The sequence below is a fragment of the Amphiprion ocellaris genome, chromosome 4 (assembly GCF_022539595.1).
Source record: "Amphiprion ocellaris isolate individual 3 ecotype Okinawa chromosome 4, ASM2253959v1, whole genome shotgun sequence".
NCBI lineage: Eukaryota > Metazoa > Chordata > Actinopteri > Pomacentridae > Amphiprion > Amphiprion ocellaris.
The window spans coordinates 30191583-30207673 of NC_072769.1; the positions used below are offsets into that span (position 1 = coordinate 30191583).

The 16091-nt window shown below is 37.8% G+C and overlaps 2 protein-coding genes across 2 annotated transcripts; one reads left to right on the forward strand and one right to left on the reverse strand.

The window, feature by feature from the left end:
* Positions 1-3336: 3336 nt before the first annotated feature.
* On the forward strand, positions 3337-9952 carry gcdha (glutaryl-CoA dehydrogenase a). The gene is made up of 12 exons (XM_023291575.3): positions 3337-3479; positions 3849-3958; positions 4160-4192; positions 4307-4447; positions 4615-4677; positions 4867-5037; positions 5144-5273; positions 6580-6796; positions 8086-8189; positions 8312-8437; positions 8534-8694; positions 9050-9952. Exons 2-12 carry the CDS (start codon positions 3856-3858, stop codon positions 9121-9123), a joined length of 1323 nt encoding a protein of 440 aa, XP_023147343.1. The 5' UTR covers positions 3337-3479; positions 3849-3855; the 3' UTR covers positions 9124-9952.
* A 256-nt stretch (positions 9953-10208) lies between these two features.
* syce2 (synaptonemal complex central element protein 2) lies at positions 10209-13374 on the reverse strand. Its single transcript, XM_035957820.2, has 5 exons — positions 13297-13374; positions 12522-12626; positions 11606-11685; positions 11393-11519; positions 10209-10406 (listed from the first exon to the last, which is right to left on the reverse strand). The coding sequence occupies exons 2-5, from the start codon at positions 12594-12596 to the stop codon at positions 10209-10211; spliced, it is 480 nt and encodes a 159-aa protein (XP_035813713.2). The 5' UTR covers positions 12597-12626; positions 13297-13374.
* Between the last annotated feature and the right edge of the window lie 2717 nt (positions 13375-16091).

Consider the following 16091-nt stretch of genomic DNA (forward strand, 5'->3'; position numbering starts at 1 on the left):
ACTATAAACTATATAGAAAAAGATACCACTTTGACCAAATATACTAATAAAATATCAGAAAAATTTGAATGCACTATATTAGCGTATGTATTTCATATTTAATGTAAACGAAAGTAAAATCCAGAATAACAACATATGTGCTACACAGTGATAGTTGTAGTAATGGAGTATTTCAGCCATACACATGAACCAGAAGCTTATTCTGAAAGAGAGTTGTAGAGAAAACCTGCAAGTTTTTAGGGTCAGTTCAAGAGTTAATTGTACTTAAGGTAAAGAAAAAAACACCTCCACAACCTGTCACTCTGCTAAAACACTGAAAAACTTATTTGCGCTACACAATGACAGTTGCAGTAACAGAGTATTTCAGCCACACATGTTCGTAACAGAACCTGATTCTGAAGAACATTAATTATACAGAAAGCAGACAAGTTTTGAAGACTGGGTCCTGAGGTTTGTTATGGACGTAAGGTTGCCTGAGTCAAACAGTCTATGGTCTGAACATGTGTTTTTGAGAATGTCATCAATACACTACAGTTTCTAAGTACAATTGCCTAGATATGGAACTGACAAATTATTTTGCTCTTGAAATGTCTTGCAGCATGTAAAAAATAATTTACGGACATGCTCGCAAGGTAAAAAAAAGATTTTCACCAGAGGGGTCTTTAAGAAGAGGGGTTCTCTAATCTGTGAAAAGACTTTTTAACTATATGACCCCTGACATGAGAGAGTTAAGCTCATAAATGATTTCGGAGCCGAGATAGTCAAGGATTTGTCACAACGGTCTGCATTATCATAACTTAGATGTGCCTTAATGACAAAAATGCTGGCCTACTACTACTGACAGCTGAAGTAAATAACAATGAACATCTTGGTATAATGATCTGCAGAGAAACCTTGTACTCCATTCATGTAAATGCTACTTTGACACCCACTTAAAAGTTGTTGCATAAACTCCCATCGCAAAGGTCAAAAACTGCATAGAAACACCTAGAGAAACACAATAAAGTGCCCAAACATGTGGCATCCAAACTCTCTGATCACAAGCATTTAGACTTAAACAGACTTTGTTTATCCCCAGAGGGACTTCTGTTGTTACAGCAGCATGGATATTTAACAACAAGGGGATAAACAACAACACTGTGATGTACACAGAACCAAGTGGATGACATTCGTACAAAAACAAACTAATCCCCTGACAAACATTTGAAAGTGTCTCACTCATGACATAACTCAACTGCCTGGAACCATCAGACCATCAAAGTCTCATGTGCAGGTTTGTTGGTAAAGCAATGAATAATTTAAAGGTAAGAAATGTTATCAGGTTTCTTAAGAAAATCCTTAGAGCACATTATTAATCTGAAGTCTGTCAAACCAAACAAAAATGCATTTTACAAAGCTTCTTGGTATTTTTGGTAGTTAATTTAATGTAAGTAACCGGTATCTTACAAATAGAAAAAACACCAACAATAGCTGTTTGCATATCAAAAAGGCAATCTGATTTTTGTCTCTAAAAAACCCTTTCAGTGAAAAAAACAAAAACATAAGCAAACAATCTCATCAGGTTGCATGGTGGGAAACTCATGGGTACGAACGGATTACTTTCATGGAAAAACAAAACCTCTCAATGTGTAACTGAGACACACAGAGGTGATATTTTAGGGGTTTAATCAATGACTGGAGAGGGACTAGAAGACCATTTTAAACATCCAATCTCTAGTGGCCATTTGATTTTACTGACATTTTGTCGCCTGAATTTGTGAGTCTTGCAGTTTCTCTGCTTTCGTTCCTTTTTCTTTCTTTATATTACCCTAACTTCAACTTTAAAGGCATATAGTCTACAGAAAGGTGACAAACACCAGGAAAAAAAACAAATAGAAATTGTCTTCAGATTTTCTGTGTCTTCTTTTAGAATATTACTGAAAATCTCCGCTTTCCTTGACTGGTTTAAAGGCAGTTATTTAATTTTGTTCTTGAATATTTTACTTTGATCCTCATATATTTCTTACTGTGTTGGTTTACTTGTCCTGGAATTGTCTCTGCACATCAGGATGTTTTGCTTTACCTCCATGTAAAACTAACCAACACTCCACATCATTCATTCCTTTCAGTATTTGTCTTTTAAATACTTCATAAGGTGCAATGCAACACTGAATTTTATTTAATCTTATTTATTAAAATTCATTTATTATGAATCGTATGGGTATTTAGATGTGTGTGTACATGGACACATTATTGCAAGCATATGTGTGGTTGTGTATACTTTGTTGTGTGTAGTTTAACCTACAAGTGTTTCTGATGAACTACCCCAAGTGGAATTCACATGTATTGAACTGAACTGAAATGAATTGAATTAATTATTCATTCTTTGAACTGTGCTTTTAATATATTTCTATATATCTTCTATATAAAAACATCATCTGTATATAATGTTCTCTGCACTTTTTGCACTGTTTTTTCTTATTTATTCTTGTACTGCCTTTATACTTTTTCTTTTGGAGCTGCTGTAACAGTGAACTTTCCTCACTGTGGGACCAATAAAGTTTGTCTTAACTTATCTTATTTGGTGTTTTGTCTGCTTGGTTTTATGTGTATTTTAATTTCTGCTTCAAAGTATGTATTATCATTACTACTGTTAGTACATCAATGGAAAATCTGCCATCAGTGTTCTGCTGGGTTGAGATCTGCTAACTTTGAAGGCCAAAGCATATCATTTACACAAACGTGTAAACAGCCAGTGACCTCTCCTGTCCTGCGGATGGGAGCATTTTCTCTGTCAGGACAACTTAGTATTGATTTACAGCGAGCCTTTCCTCTGAGGGCACAAGTGGAGCCAAACTATGACAACAAACTGCCACAACAGAGACGCTGGATCTCCTCATTTCGGGTTCAAAAGTTAAAATTTTCATCTCAGTTTGTCTTTGATGCTGTGTTTGTTTGGCTCCTCTGTCAGCTGTAGCGTCCACGGGGTGTGTTGACATTGCCACTTACAAAACTAAGGTGCGGGCCAGACATTCTGTACATGGCTCCTAATTTTACCGGCCAATGAGCTGCAAGGCGGCGGGACGACACCCTCCTCTTCCCCGGCGCACAAGTCCACGCCAGAGCGCCATGTTGAGCGTGGAAACGCGCAAGAAAAGTCCCTTTACAGACGCGCAGCAGCTTCAAACTGAGTCACACACGCGGCACAGCAAGCTCCTCAAACACCCCCAACAGGGAAACTCCGCAATTTATCCCACGAAACTGTTTTCCATCTGAGAAAAGTTAGTTGTGTAACGCGCAAGTGTTGCGTCACGCCTGCGCCACGCGTCTCTCCGGTGCGCTTTGCCTCACCTGTCATGGCGGCCGGGCGCGCCCACGTTTGACGTTACGTATTTCTGTGACGTGTGCTCGGCAGAACTATTACTTAAGCAACTTTAACAGCTCGAGTCACCAACGTGGAGTGATCGGATCATCAGATAAACCCAGCGAGAGAACAAAAGGTACCGAACGGATAAATGTTTCCATTGTTCTGTGGATAAACTCACGTTGGTCTAGTTGGCTTGCAGTGCTGTAAAAACTACTCACAGGGAAGCATGTTAGTGTGTTCTGGCTCGTGTGAAATGCTTTAAACAGGCCGCAGTTCGATAGAACATATAATATATTAAATGCAAATGCCTATCTTGCCACACACTGAATGATAATAATGACAAAATCTATCCAAAATGTGTGTTTGCTGTCCTGCTAAGACACTGCATATGAGATGTGCGACACCGGGCTGTGTGCCTCAAGTGTGTTTATACTTGATTAACTGATGTTTAAAGTGACTCCCATTCAATTTGTTTTTCATTTTCTCTTCTCTTCATGTTCAGTAAACTCATGGCTCTCAGAAGCGCTGTTACACGTCTCCTCTCCAGCAGCCAGAAATGTGCTGCAGTCACTGTTTCCAGAGCTCAAGGAACAGCTGCTGCAACAGTGAAAGGTGCAACTGAAATTATTAATCTATTCAATACGTACAAAGAAGTGAAAAGATAAAGTTTGGCCTCACAGTGCTAAAGAGCCGCGATGTAGCAAGTGGCATATTTACATTTAGAAAGAGCATATACATGAGGTGAAAACAGGAATAAGTTTTGTATTTTTGTCTTAAATGATACGTAACCTGCCTTTACTTTGCGTCCTTCAGATGTTGAAGAAGTCAGAAAGCCAGCAAAGACACGTAAGTGGACTTTTAATGAGTCTGGTCAGATAGCTTCACGTGTGGTGTTCCTGCATGTGACAGTGACATAACCATAGTGTATATGTGTGTGTGTACATCTGATCTGACCCTCAGCCAAGGTGGCATTCAACTGGAGGGACGCCCTGGATCTGGAGGGTCAGCTGACAGAGGAGGAGATCATGATCCGGGACTCGTTCCGTGACTACTGCCAGGAAAAGCTCATGCCCCGCATCCTCATGGCCAACAGACACGAACGTGAGCTAAGCAGGATTATTCAAAAAGAGAAAAATTTAAAAATATTTCCATAACACAAAATAAATCGCTGTGAGGTTTGGCCCTTTTTGGTCAGACTGTGATTTGCAGCCATTGAAGAAGTTGCTGCTGAATGTTTGATTGTAATTTTTGGTTTTTCCAACATGCAGATTTCCACCGTGAGATCGTGTCAGAGATGGGAGAGTTGGGCGTCTTAGGCCCAACTATTAAAGGTGCAAAAACAAAGCAATATCATCATTTTTTTCAAGTTTTAATCCCGCCCTATAGTGGACTGATTACAGTACACAATATTTGTGTTCTTTCACATTAGATTCATGTGTTTTCACTGCAAGATTTCTCAAGAATGTCCTGCTCTTTTGTTTGCAAAAATCCACTCTGTTTTCTGTTGTCCTGTGCTGCAGGTTACGGCTGTGCAGGTACGAGCTACGTGGCGTACGGTTTGATTGCCAGGGAGGTTGAGAGAGTGGACAGCGGTTATCGTTCCGTCATGAGCGTCCAATCCTCGCTGGTCATGCACCCGATTAATGCTTACGGCACAGAGGCCCAGAAGGAGAAGTACCTGCCTCGGCTTGGTTAGTGTGACACTTTTTGCAATTGTAACGTGACACTTCAGATAGAAAAGAAAAGGCTCAAGATACCTTTGTTTTAATCCATTTTGTTCCTTGTGTGTGTGTTCAGCTCGTGGAGAAATCCTGGGCTGCTTTGGATTGACAGAACCAAACCACGGCAGTGATCCCAGCAGTATGGAGACGAGGGCCAAGTACAACCCATCCAGTGGTACCTTCTCCATCAGCGGAGCCAAGACCTGGTAAGTAGTCGGGATGTAACCTCCAGGTCGACTGGTGGGTCGATGTGCTGTTATTTGAGCAACTTCTCATTATTGGAACAGTTGCCAGATTCATTGGGAGAACAGCACTGCATCAATAATCTTTCAGACAAAAAGTCATTATTTTTGACAGCAGACAGAACAGACGACCTGTGAAGATACAGTGAAGTGTGAAGACAGTCATTTTTTCACAACTTCGGAATCATCCGACCTAACAATGACTTATTTAACATTTACTGAAGTCAACTTCAAACTAACTGACACCATGTCTGGGCTGCATTTTGTTTAAACAGATGCCCAAAAACACAATTGAAAACTATGAACAGCGCACAAACTGACATATAATGGTGGCGTTTGTAGGCAAATCTGTCTGTGCTGTATTCATCATTAGTTCTTTTGTTGGCATATTTCCATTTTCAGATATCATATGATTATGTGCAGGCTTGCATTGGTCTGCTTGGGGTCTTTTAGGTATCATTGCAATATAAAATAATGAAGTTATAATGATTCAATATGCTTTAAAGGTTAGCTTTTTCTGTTTATTTCTGGTGTGTTTAGGCTAATATGGACAGCAGGTAGAGAATTCAGTGCACTGTGGCTGATTTACTGCATCTACAATTTGCAGATTTTTCCCCTTGCAACCTTTTGATTGGTTAAGAAGTAGACACATTTTCAATCAGCCAAGACTTTTTCAGGTTGACTATAGTACTAGTAAGTAGAGAGCTACATAACAGCAGCTTTGTCTTTCCTGATCAAGTGTTTTCTCAAAACTGTCTAGCTTAAAATGAGACAAACATAAGATGGTAGACACAGCACTAGATAGGGAATTTCACAGTAGATGAAAACTTAAAGCATTGAGGGCACCAGGAAAACATTTATGGTAACAAAATAGCAGAAAATTTGTATTGTAAATACTATAAATAAATACTATACTGTAGCTATAAAAGTATTATCTTACTTAGTTCTGCAAAAAGAGAGAGAAAATTCAGTCTGTCCTTCACATTTTGGGCAGGGAGACAGTTTAATCAACGTGCCCTGCACATGGCATGTGTTATTTAATTCAGTTTTAGTAATGAAGCATCAATCCACAACTTTAGAAATCACCAGAGACTTAACATAGTAAAGTTAAGAGCTTATACTATTACATTTTAGATCTAGAATCCAATGTTATTGAAGACTAATAATATCTAAAAGTTACAGTGACTCACAGAAGTTGACAGGCTGCTTCTCTCTTTTGGGTGAAATCAACAGAATTTTTCTTTGTTTCTGACTGCTCTCGCTCGGCTAGGATCACAAACTCCCCCGTGGCAGACATCGCAGTCGTCTGGGCCAGGTGTGAAGATGGCAGAGTGCGAGGTTTTATCTTGGAGCGTGGAATGAAGGGTTTCGCCACCCCAAAGATTGAGGGCAAGTTCTCCCTGAGGGCGTCCGCCACTGGTATGATCCTGATGGATGAAGTAGAAGTTCCAGAGGAGAACCTGCTGCCCAACGTCTCTGGTCTTGGTGTAAGTGGTTCCTCTCTTTGCTCAAGCTCAGCTCCAACAAATGAAAGTGACTTTAATACTGCAACATTAATGCTAATATGCTAAAGACACACGGTACATTTATAGATTATGCTGTCAAAGTCCATCAGGACCGTTTTGCTGAGTTACAAGTTGCATTAAATTCGCATAAAGTCAGTAAAAAAAAATTTATTCCTTTTTAAAACATATTTTTACTTGACAGCTTCCCTGATTTTACATGAGTTTCAATTTTCCTGAACTGTCTTTTATTTTATTTATTATATATTTTTACCATTCCTATCCTACAAAGGTATTTTTATAGGTCTTTTGTTTATTGTATCTTTCCTACCATGCATTGGTTTTTATATAAATCTGTTCTCTTCCTTGCCTTTAAGCTTGATGCTTCATTTGCTGCCAGTGTGAAGCACTATGTATGTAGCATGTATCCTGAGAAGTGCTATAAAAATACAGTTTATTATTATCATATTATTATTAATACCACTATAATATTATATAAATTTAAGATTAAAACAATCCAATGCATGATCTTTGCCACAGCCAAAAATATTGTTTGACATTCTTATGTCTACTATGAAAGGCACAAATATGTAAAGGGTTACAGAGGAGAAATGCTTCGGAATATGTATATATAGGAAGCACAGTTTTAAATATGCTGCCTGAACTATGAAAATAAAAAGATTCCTTTGTTAGTATTAAATCATGTCTCTCACTGCATTATGGAGACATGCTTGTTAAGGCAAGTTTTCAATCAGTTCTGGATTATGGTGACATGTTATACTTTGAAGCCCTTGGATGCTGTTTGTCACTCTGCATTAGGATTTATTACAATGTGGAGGTCGGGTGGCCTTTACTCTCTGGGTTTGATTTATTCATAAGGCCCTTACTGTTTTTTTTTTAACCTCCCTAGATTACCTCATTACTATCTTTTAATGTGGCTCTTGTCATACATCAAACAACATATCAAAGGATTGGATTATGCTGCAGGTGCCAGCTGTTTTTACTGAGCTTGAAAATCTGGTTTCACTCGCTGAGCTTCTGCAACCTGGAATAACCTGCAGAACAAATTAAAGCTCAACTTGTTTTTGTCCTTGGGGCAACTCAGCCTTTTTAATTATATCTTATTTTGCTTCCAACTGCTCTTGTTTTGTTACTGTTATGCAAGTTTCTTACTCAGATACATTGTAAATGAGGCCTTCATAACTTAATATACTCCAAATTTGACTCAAGGCTGAATGAATGAATAAATCTAAAGTTTCTTTTATTGTGACCAGGGTCCCTTTGGGTGTCTGAACAACGCCCGGTATGGCATTGCCTGGGGAGCTTTGGGAGCTGCTGAATTCTGCTTCCACGCTGCCCGACAGTACACTCTGGACAGGTACATGACATCTTATCTACAATGTGTGACCTTTGCAGACATAGTAACATGAAAATGAAATGAAAAAGGTGTGAACATTACCATTTTTTTTTCCTTCTTTTGCCTTTTCATCATCCAATCAGAATCCAGTTTGGTGTGCCACTGGCCAGGAACCAGCTGATGCAGAAGAAGATGGCTGACATGCTGACAGAGATCACCATTGGGCTGCAGTCATGTCTGGCACTGGGAAGACTTATAGATGAGAAGAAGTGAGGACTGACTCTCATGCTGCTCTCTTTGTTAGCTTGTTCTACCGCAGAAACGGCAACGGTGTCGTTTTAATGTGTGTGTTTTCATCGTAACAGAGCAGCACCAGAGATGATCTCTATGCTGAAGAGGAATAGCTGTGGGAAGGCCCTGGACATCGCCAGACAAGCCAGAGACATGCTGGGAGGAAACGGCATCGCGGACGAGTACCACATCATCCGTCACGTCATGAACCTGGAGGCTGTCAACACATATGAGGGTAAGCGACTGTATGAACAGGGCACAGTGCTATAATTTTAAAACAAACAAAAAGAAGTCAAACTTTAGCTGCAGTAGTATATTTTCACCACCAGAGGCCAGCAATGCACTTATTACTCACATAGACTGTATTATTGCCTATTTTTCACCCATTTTTTGTCAGATTTAATCATATTTTGTGATGCAAAAATCAGACGGTTATTGTAAAATACCGAAAATGTCCTTTATTGTAGCTAAAATAGTTTTTTAAAATATCACATCAGTTTCAGGGCAATGCAGTGATAAATTTAAGTATCTTTACATGTGAAAAAGGCTTGTTTATGTTTTATTGATTTAGTTTTTATTTTTCTGCATAGGAACTCATGACATTCATGCCTTGATCCTGGGCAGAGCCATCACTGGACTGCAGTCTTTCACTGTTGAAAAGTAAACGACCTCCGTCACCTTGAATGTCTCGATATGACGTGGGACACCGTGTGCTACCGATTCATGTAAAATTACATGTGTACAGACTTGAGGTCAGTTAAAGATCTGCACACTTTTAGGCTCTAAATGAGTAATTATATTTTAAAGCTGTCTCATTAAAGGCCTTTAAAGTACATCTGTTTTTTGTCTTGCACCTTTCCACTTCTTCGTTTGTGGTGTGCACATTTTGGACATTTGCCTGGAAACTATTGAGGGTTTATTTGGCTAACGTGATGCACGTTGGGGTAACTTACAAATACTGCATCACATTAATAGTTTCAGACTACTATGGAAAGCTGTCTATTACTACCTCTGTTTGTTATCTTTAGTAATATGTAAGGTCAGTCTGACAATCCATTGGGTCCAACTGAGATATGATGTTTGTGTAGCTGACATGCTAAAACGGTACGTTTGGCATGGTACGTGTAAAAGTTGTGGCATATCTTGTGATGAGTCAATATGTAAATAAATGGCATTGAATGAGTGGGAACATGTGAACGTGTGTGGCTGAAATGCTGTATGTGGAGACCCCTTCCTACCTTGTACCCAGTTTAAGTCCTATTAAGATTAATACCATGGTCAATGTCAGTTTCAAGAATCCTATATTGTTGCTGAAGCATCTAAGATGAATATGAATATATAAATACATCACTATAAAGACCATGATAATACAAAAAACTTAAAAATGTTAACACCAGAGTCAAACAATTTGGTTTATTTGTTCTTGTTCATTGTAAGTTTATTTATTGACTCAACAGATGCTGAAACTGAACATAAATAAAACATGGATTTCAGCTCTTGTTTTTGCTTTCTTTGTGTGAAATTGTGAGTTTTAACCTCAACTACTGTCCTAAAAAAAGAGTCACCTGTGTATTCTTTGAAGAAGAATAAGAACAAACCTGAAGGCAAAACAAAACTAATACCAGCAGGTGGTCAAATAGCTTCAGTTACTCTGAATTTTCAATATAATAATGAACAAATTAGCTAATTATTTATAGTAACTTTTTAACCAGTTCAGAGCAACATTAATGTCAGATCATCACTAGTTTTTCACGGTTCTTTCTGGGAGATTGCCAGACCCTCTCTAAGATGTGTCAGGGCCCGAGTGGCTTCCAGCAGCTCGCTGTTGAGCTTCGTGCAGCTCTCCAGCACCTCTGAAAGCTCCTGCAGCTTCACCTGCATCTCATCACTGTTCTCCTCATAGACTGTGTACATGTGTCCCTTCATCTGCTGGCACATCTCTCTCACCTGACATAGGGAAATAATCAGATCATCAGCCAGATCGGAAACTATAACAGAACAGAGGTTTCAATCTACGTTCAACTTACTACTTTAAATCATAAAAGAACTCACTATTGACTTATTTCATCTCAAACCATCAGGGACCTTGACTATCTCTGATTTGCTTGAAGCTTGTATTTATCATAAGCTAACAATAATAAAATGGTATTTGTGACATTTTGATTAGTATATAAGCCCGTCAACTAACTTTAAGCACATCTTTTTCACACATTGAACATTTAGATGACAATATCTACGGAACTATTAAGGATAAAAGTCTGAAATTTTTACTGTTATTTTTCATCATACCATTGATTCAGAGTTTGCAATATAGGACAAATAGATCATATATTTTTTGTTATAGGTGTGGTAATAAGGAAGCAATCATGAAGTTTCATAATCAAAAAAAATCATAATGCAAAAATTAGTGATAATTTCTGATTCTTATGCATTTGCATGTCACAATAATACAAAACAAAACCTAGAATATATTCAATATGAAATAAAATCATGAAAAATTAATAATTACTATGAAAAGAAAGTTATTGGTGTCATAACTGATTGTGTAGATATAACAAGTTGGACACAGAAACAAAAATATTACTAGCTTGCTTAATCAAAGTAGAACAGCTATAGTTGGATGAAAATAGTTCTCCAAATATATCTAAGCAACTTTTATCTTTGATTATTCCCGAGTTATTGTCCATCAAATAAAGACTCAAGTTTAAATGCACAAAAAAAAATTTGCAACTTTTAAAAGGTTTTATCTTGTAAAGTATTTCATATATCAAGCTAAAATTCCACGTATATCTTCATAGATATATCCATGTTTTATGACATAAAAATTTCAGGCAGATCACAGATAGTTGAGCAGGAATTATAAAAAATGTGATGAACTGATTTGGCATGACCCCATAACGATTCAAACCAGATGCATGAAATAAGTTTTGTACCTTGTCCAGCAACTTCTCCTCAAAGCTGTCCATCACCTTCTGGTCACTGGTGCGGCTGTGGTTAATCTTCTCGACCATTTCCTGTGCTCTTCTGCTGATGTCTTCTATGCTGGAGCTACAACAGACGCTGGTGTACACACATTTAAATGAGAACATGTAGTTTTATTGTTTCAGGAACAGTGGAGTCAATCTTTAGTAATGGTGATTCTGTACCTGCTATATTGCTCTTGACTGTCAGTCATGCTCACGACTGAGGACATCCCTCTTGATGAATCCATAGTTGTGTCTTCTCTCTGTATGGACATGTTAACAAAGAAACTACTTGACATACTTCCATCATCACCATTTGCACAATAGCCGACAGAAACATTGAGTATTAAAGCATAATTTTGCAGAACCCCTTAAATCTTCATAAGATTTGTTTTTTTTAAAAATCTTACTTCTGAAATCCTTTTAGAGCAAGACTTGAACTTGTTGAAGCAAAATGTAGTTCTGTCTCCCCTATAACCTTACTCCAACCGCTCCAGGTAGATGACTGCCAAACCTGAGCCTAGTTCTGCTGGAGGTTGCTTTCCAATAAAAAATGGTCCTCTATCTCCACTGTTGTCATTATGGTTGTTTATAAGAAAATGGTTAGAGTTTTCCATGTATAATTTTGTATTGTATAAGATTTTTAAGAAGTCAGGAAATTTATTATATAATATAATCTGATATAATAATGTCTAAAATAAAGTAAAATAAAGTCTTAACCTGGATATTTAATCCAGGTAAAAAGTCAGGTAAATTTATATTCTATAAAATTGTGTAGGGCTTTAACAGTAATAGCTACTCAGGTGAAATCATATAATAAATAACAGCAAACCATTAATATTTAAAATGGTTTGCTAAATTCACAATGCCTGTCTTATCTCTTTACTGGAAAGCACTTTGGCTGAACAGCTGTTGTTTTAAATACGTTATCTAAAGAACATGGCTTGACTTGACTTTGAATTTGTTTTATCATGTATTGATCAAATTTTTTAATGCTTACATCCTCGTGTGCAGCTGTTTCAGTAGTACTGTGTTCCCACAAATGAATAGCTTGTTCTCACAAAATCAAATAATCTTATCATCATTTCCATAGTATTACCATCTGTGACTCCTCATGACCTTTCTTGGGAGTGGACTGGGAGGTGGATGGAAGGTCCTCAAAGAAAAAATCCATTCTGATCTGATTGCCTCTGCAGGGCTAAATCTAAGTTGAACAAAAAAGTCACACTTGTTAAAAATACTTAAAAACTGTGTCACATTAGGAAAATAAATCAGCCAGTTAGTCGGTTCCCTAGGTACAGTTAATCAAGCTAAAGATATTTTAGCTTGAGCTAACCACTCTTATTTATGAAACATAACATTAATTTTACATGTTGCAAACCAAAATTTAATGTAGTTGCAAAGTATGAAGTGTGTTACAAACAAATTACAATAGTAGTACTTTCCAAAAATGTATTTATATAGCTATTAGGAATGCATTGCTGGATAAATATGGCTAACTCTCAAATGCTAACGTGTTGCATCATGCTAGTTATAGCTATGGTTTTGTGGTTTTCCTATTATTATTAGTTAAACAAGCCAAAATCCTTCTAGCCAATTTAGTAATTGCAAACAAATTGCTAATAAAATCACTATTTAAAAATTTTTTTTTAATGTTTTTCTAGTTATTAGGCCAGAATTTCTAGAAACATGTAGCTAAATCTGTACTAGCCAGATAACGGCTAACATGCTATATCATGCTAGCTATAGCTGTAGTGTTGATTTTTGTGTTATCAAAGACTAAACAAGACAAAAACTGCACATTATTTTGTTAAAATCACACATAGTTAATAATTATATTTCTATTTATATGCAAAATGAGGAGATGGTCTTACCTGTGTAGCGTCAGAATGTGAAAATACACGAATAGTAAATGCAGCCTCTTATAGTCCCTGTTATCCTTGTGTGCCAGTTTGAATATGATTAAAATAGTTTGATTTGACTGTGCAGGCTGATACATAATAAAATATAACAATTACAGCTTAAATGTAACAATGAACTAAAACACAGAATTACTTATAGCTGCTAAAATTTCAGTATGAAGTAATTTAGTTTAAATAAAAAAACAAATAAATAAATGAAAAGATACAGTACCAGTCAAAAGATTGGATAAATCTACTTTTTCAAGAATTTTTAAAAAATTATGTTCAACATTGTATAACAATACTGGAAACATCGGGAGTATTCAATAAGACATTTGGATTGATATAGTGAGCAGAAAGAATTAAACAAAGCAAAATATGTTTTAAATTTCAGGTTGTTAAAGTAGCCACCTTTCACAGGTCAGATCTTTTCCAACAGTCTTGAACACGAGCTGAGCACTTCTTGGCTGTTCTTTCTTCACTCTCCTATCCAAATCAATCCACACCATCTCAGCAGGGTTTAGGTTGGGTGTTTATAAAGGTCGGGTCACCTGATGCAGCACCACGTCACTCTGGTTCAAAATCTCACAGAGTCTGGAAATGTGTTTTGAATTGTGACGTGTGAAATCGTTAATCTGCACTGCAGGCCAAAAGTTTGGAAGCTAGGCCAGTACAGGCCAAACATTTGGAAGTAACTTCAAGTTTCTGTTTGCAATGTCTTTCTTTAAAAGGCAAGAATATAATACTTTAAAAATCTGTATGAATTCTATGGATTTTGGGATGTATTTACTGCATGATCAGACTTTGCTTTCATTGATATGCACCATTTTCCTCAATATACCTTTAGGTATACATTGATGTTACCAGGCAATTGCTGCATAAATGTTAACAAAGAAAAGAAGGGCTTAGTTTTAGAGCTGAGAAGACTTGCAAGAGTCACAACTTCAGTGCAAAAGTAAAAAACAAACCACAGTTTGCATCATTCACTTTAGCTCTTTGACTTTTAAGAGTTTGCATACAAAAATCCCAATAAATCTCAGATGTGTCCATATCTCTATAACTACCAGAGAAATGGCTATGAATAGACAGCTGAGTAAAGAAGCAAGAGTACAGATACAAATACCTGATAATTATAGTAAACATGTATTCTAATGAGTGACTCCTTATATAACAGTCCTGTTTATTTTGGTGCAAAGTATGCCAATGAAGCCATGATCATTTTTTTTATACAGATCTGATCTTGCTTCCAAACATTTGGCCTGTACTTTATATAAATTAACTTTTTTATACTCTAGTAGAAAAATTAGTTCTTAAGGTAAAACCTAAGGTAAAACCAGTCTGACGCTGCAAATAATTGCATTGACCATATTGGTTAAATGTTGCTTTGAATTCTGAATAAATCACAGCTTCTCCTCTCTGCTGAACGGTGGGAACCACACATACACTATATTGCCAAAAGTATTCGCTCACCTGCCTTGACTCGCATATGAACCTAAGTGACATCCCATTCCTAATCCATAGGGTTCAATATGACCTCGGTCCACCCTTTGCAGCTATAACAGCTTCAACTCTTCTGGGAAGGCTGTCCACAAGGTTTAGGAGTGTGTTTATGGGAATTTTTGACCATTCTTCCAGAAGTGCATTTGTGAGGTCACACACTGATGTTGGACCAGAAGGCCTGGCTCTCATTCTCCACTCTAAATCATCCCAAAGGTGTTCTATCGGGTTGAGGTCAGGACTCTGTGCAGGCCAGTCAAGTTCATCCACACCAGACTCTGTCATCCATGTCTTTATGGACCTTGCTTTGTGCACTGGTGCACAGTCATGTTGGAAGAGGAAGGGATCAGCTCCAAACTGTTCCCACAAAGTTGGGAGCATGGAATTGTCCAAAATGTCTTGGTATGCTGAAGCATTCAGAGTTCCTTTCACTGGAACTAAGGGGCCAAGCCCAGCTCCTGAAAAACAAGCCCACACCATAATCCCCCTTCCACCAAACTTTACACTTGGCACAATGCAGTCTGACAAGTATGGTTCTCCTGGCAACCGCCAAACCCAGACTCGTCCATCAGATTGCCAGATGGAGAAGCTCGATTCATCACTCCAGAGAAGGCATCTCCACTGCTCTAGAGTCCAGTGGCGCCTCAGCATCCGCTGACCCCGCTCCGTCAGTTTACGTGGCCTACCACTTGGTGGCTGAGATGCTGTCGTTCCCACACACTTCCACTTTCTTATAATACAGCTGACAGTTGACTGTGGAATATTTAGGAGCGAGGAAATGTCACGACTGGATTTGTTGCACAGGTGGCATCCTATCACAGTTCCACGCTGGAATTCACTGAGCTCCTGAGAGCGACCCATTCTTTCACAAATGTTTGTAAAAGCAGTCTGCAGCCTAGGTGCTTGATTTTATACACCTGTGGCCATGGAAGTGATTGGAACACCTGATTCTGATTATCTGGATGAGTGAGCGAATACTTTTGGCAATATAGTGTATCTTGACTATGCCTGCATGCCTAAATGCATTGATCAGCCATGTGATTGGCTGATTAAGTATTTGTACAGGCAATTGAACAGGTTTATCTAATAAAATGGCCGATGAGTGTGTAGGACTTTTCAGATGGACGGCTGAGTCTCAGGTGGCAACACTGAACCCGAAGTTGCTCCTAATGTGAACACTTTACATGGCTTTTTTCTTTTCTTTAAAAAAAAAAAAAAAAAACCCAAACAACTAGTTATTTACAAAGCATCTTGTAATTTTTGCCCCTCTT

Coding starts and splice junctions, on each gene's coding strand:
- syce2 (XM_035957820.2), bottom strand. CDS start 12,596: ATGGATTTTTTCTTTGAGGACCTTCCATCCACCTCCCAGTCCACTCCC. Junction 11,686..12,521: donor GTCATGAGGAGTCACAGATG/GTAATACTATGG, acceptor ATGTCCATACAG/AGAGAAGACACAACTATGGA. Junction 11,520..11,605: donor AGTCAAGAGCAATATAGCAG/GTACAGAATCAC, acceptor TGTGTACACCAG/CGTCTGTTGTAGCTCCAGCA.
- gcdha (XM_023291575.3), top strand. CDS start 3,856: ATGGCTCTCAGAAGCGCTGTTACACGTCTCCTCTCCAGCAGCCAGAAA. Junction 5,038..5,143: donor GAAGTACCTGCCTCGGCTTG/GTTAGTGTGACA, acceptor GTGTGTGTTCAG/CTCGTGGAGAAATCCTGGGC. Junction 8,695..9,049: donor GGCTGTCAACACATATGAGG/GTAAGCGACTGT, acceptor TTTTCTGCATAG/GAACTCATGACATTCATGCC.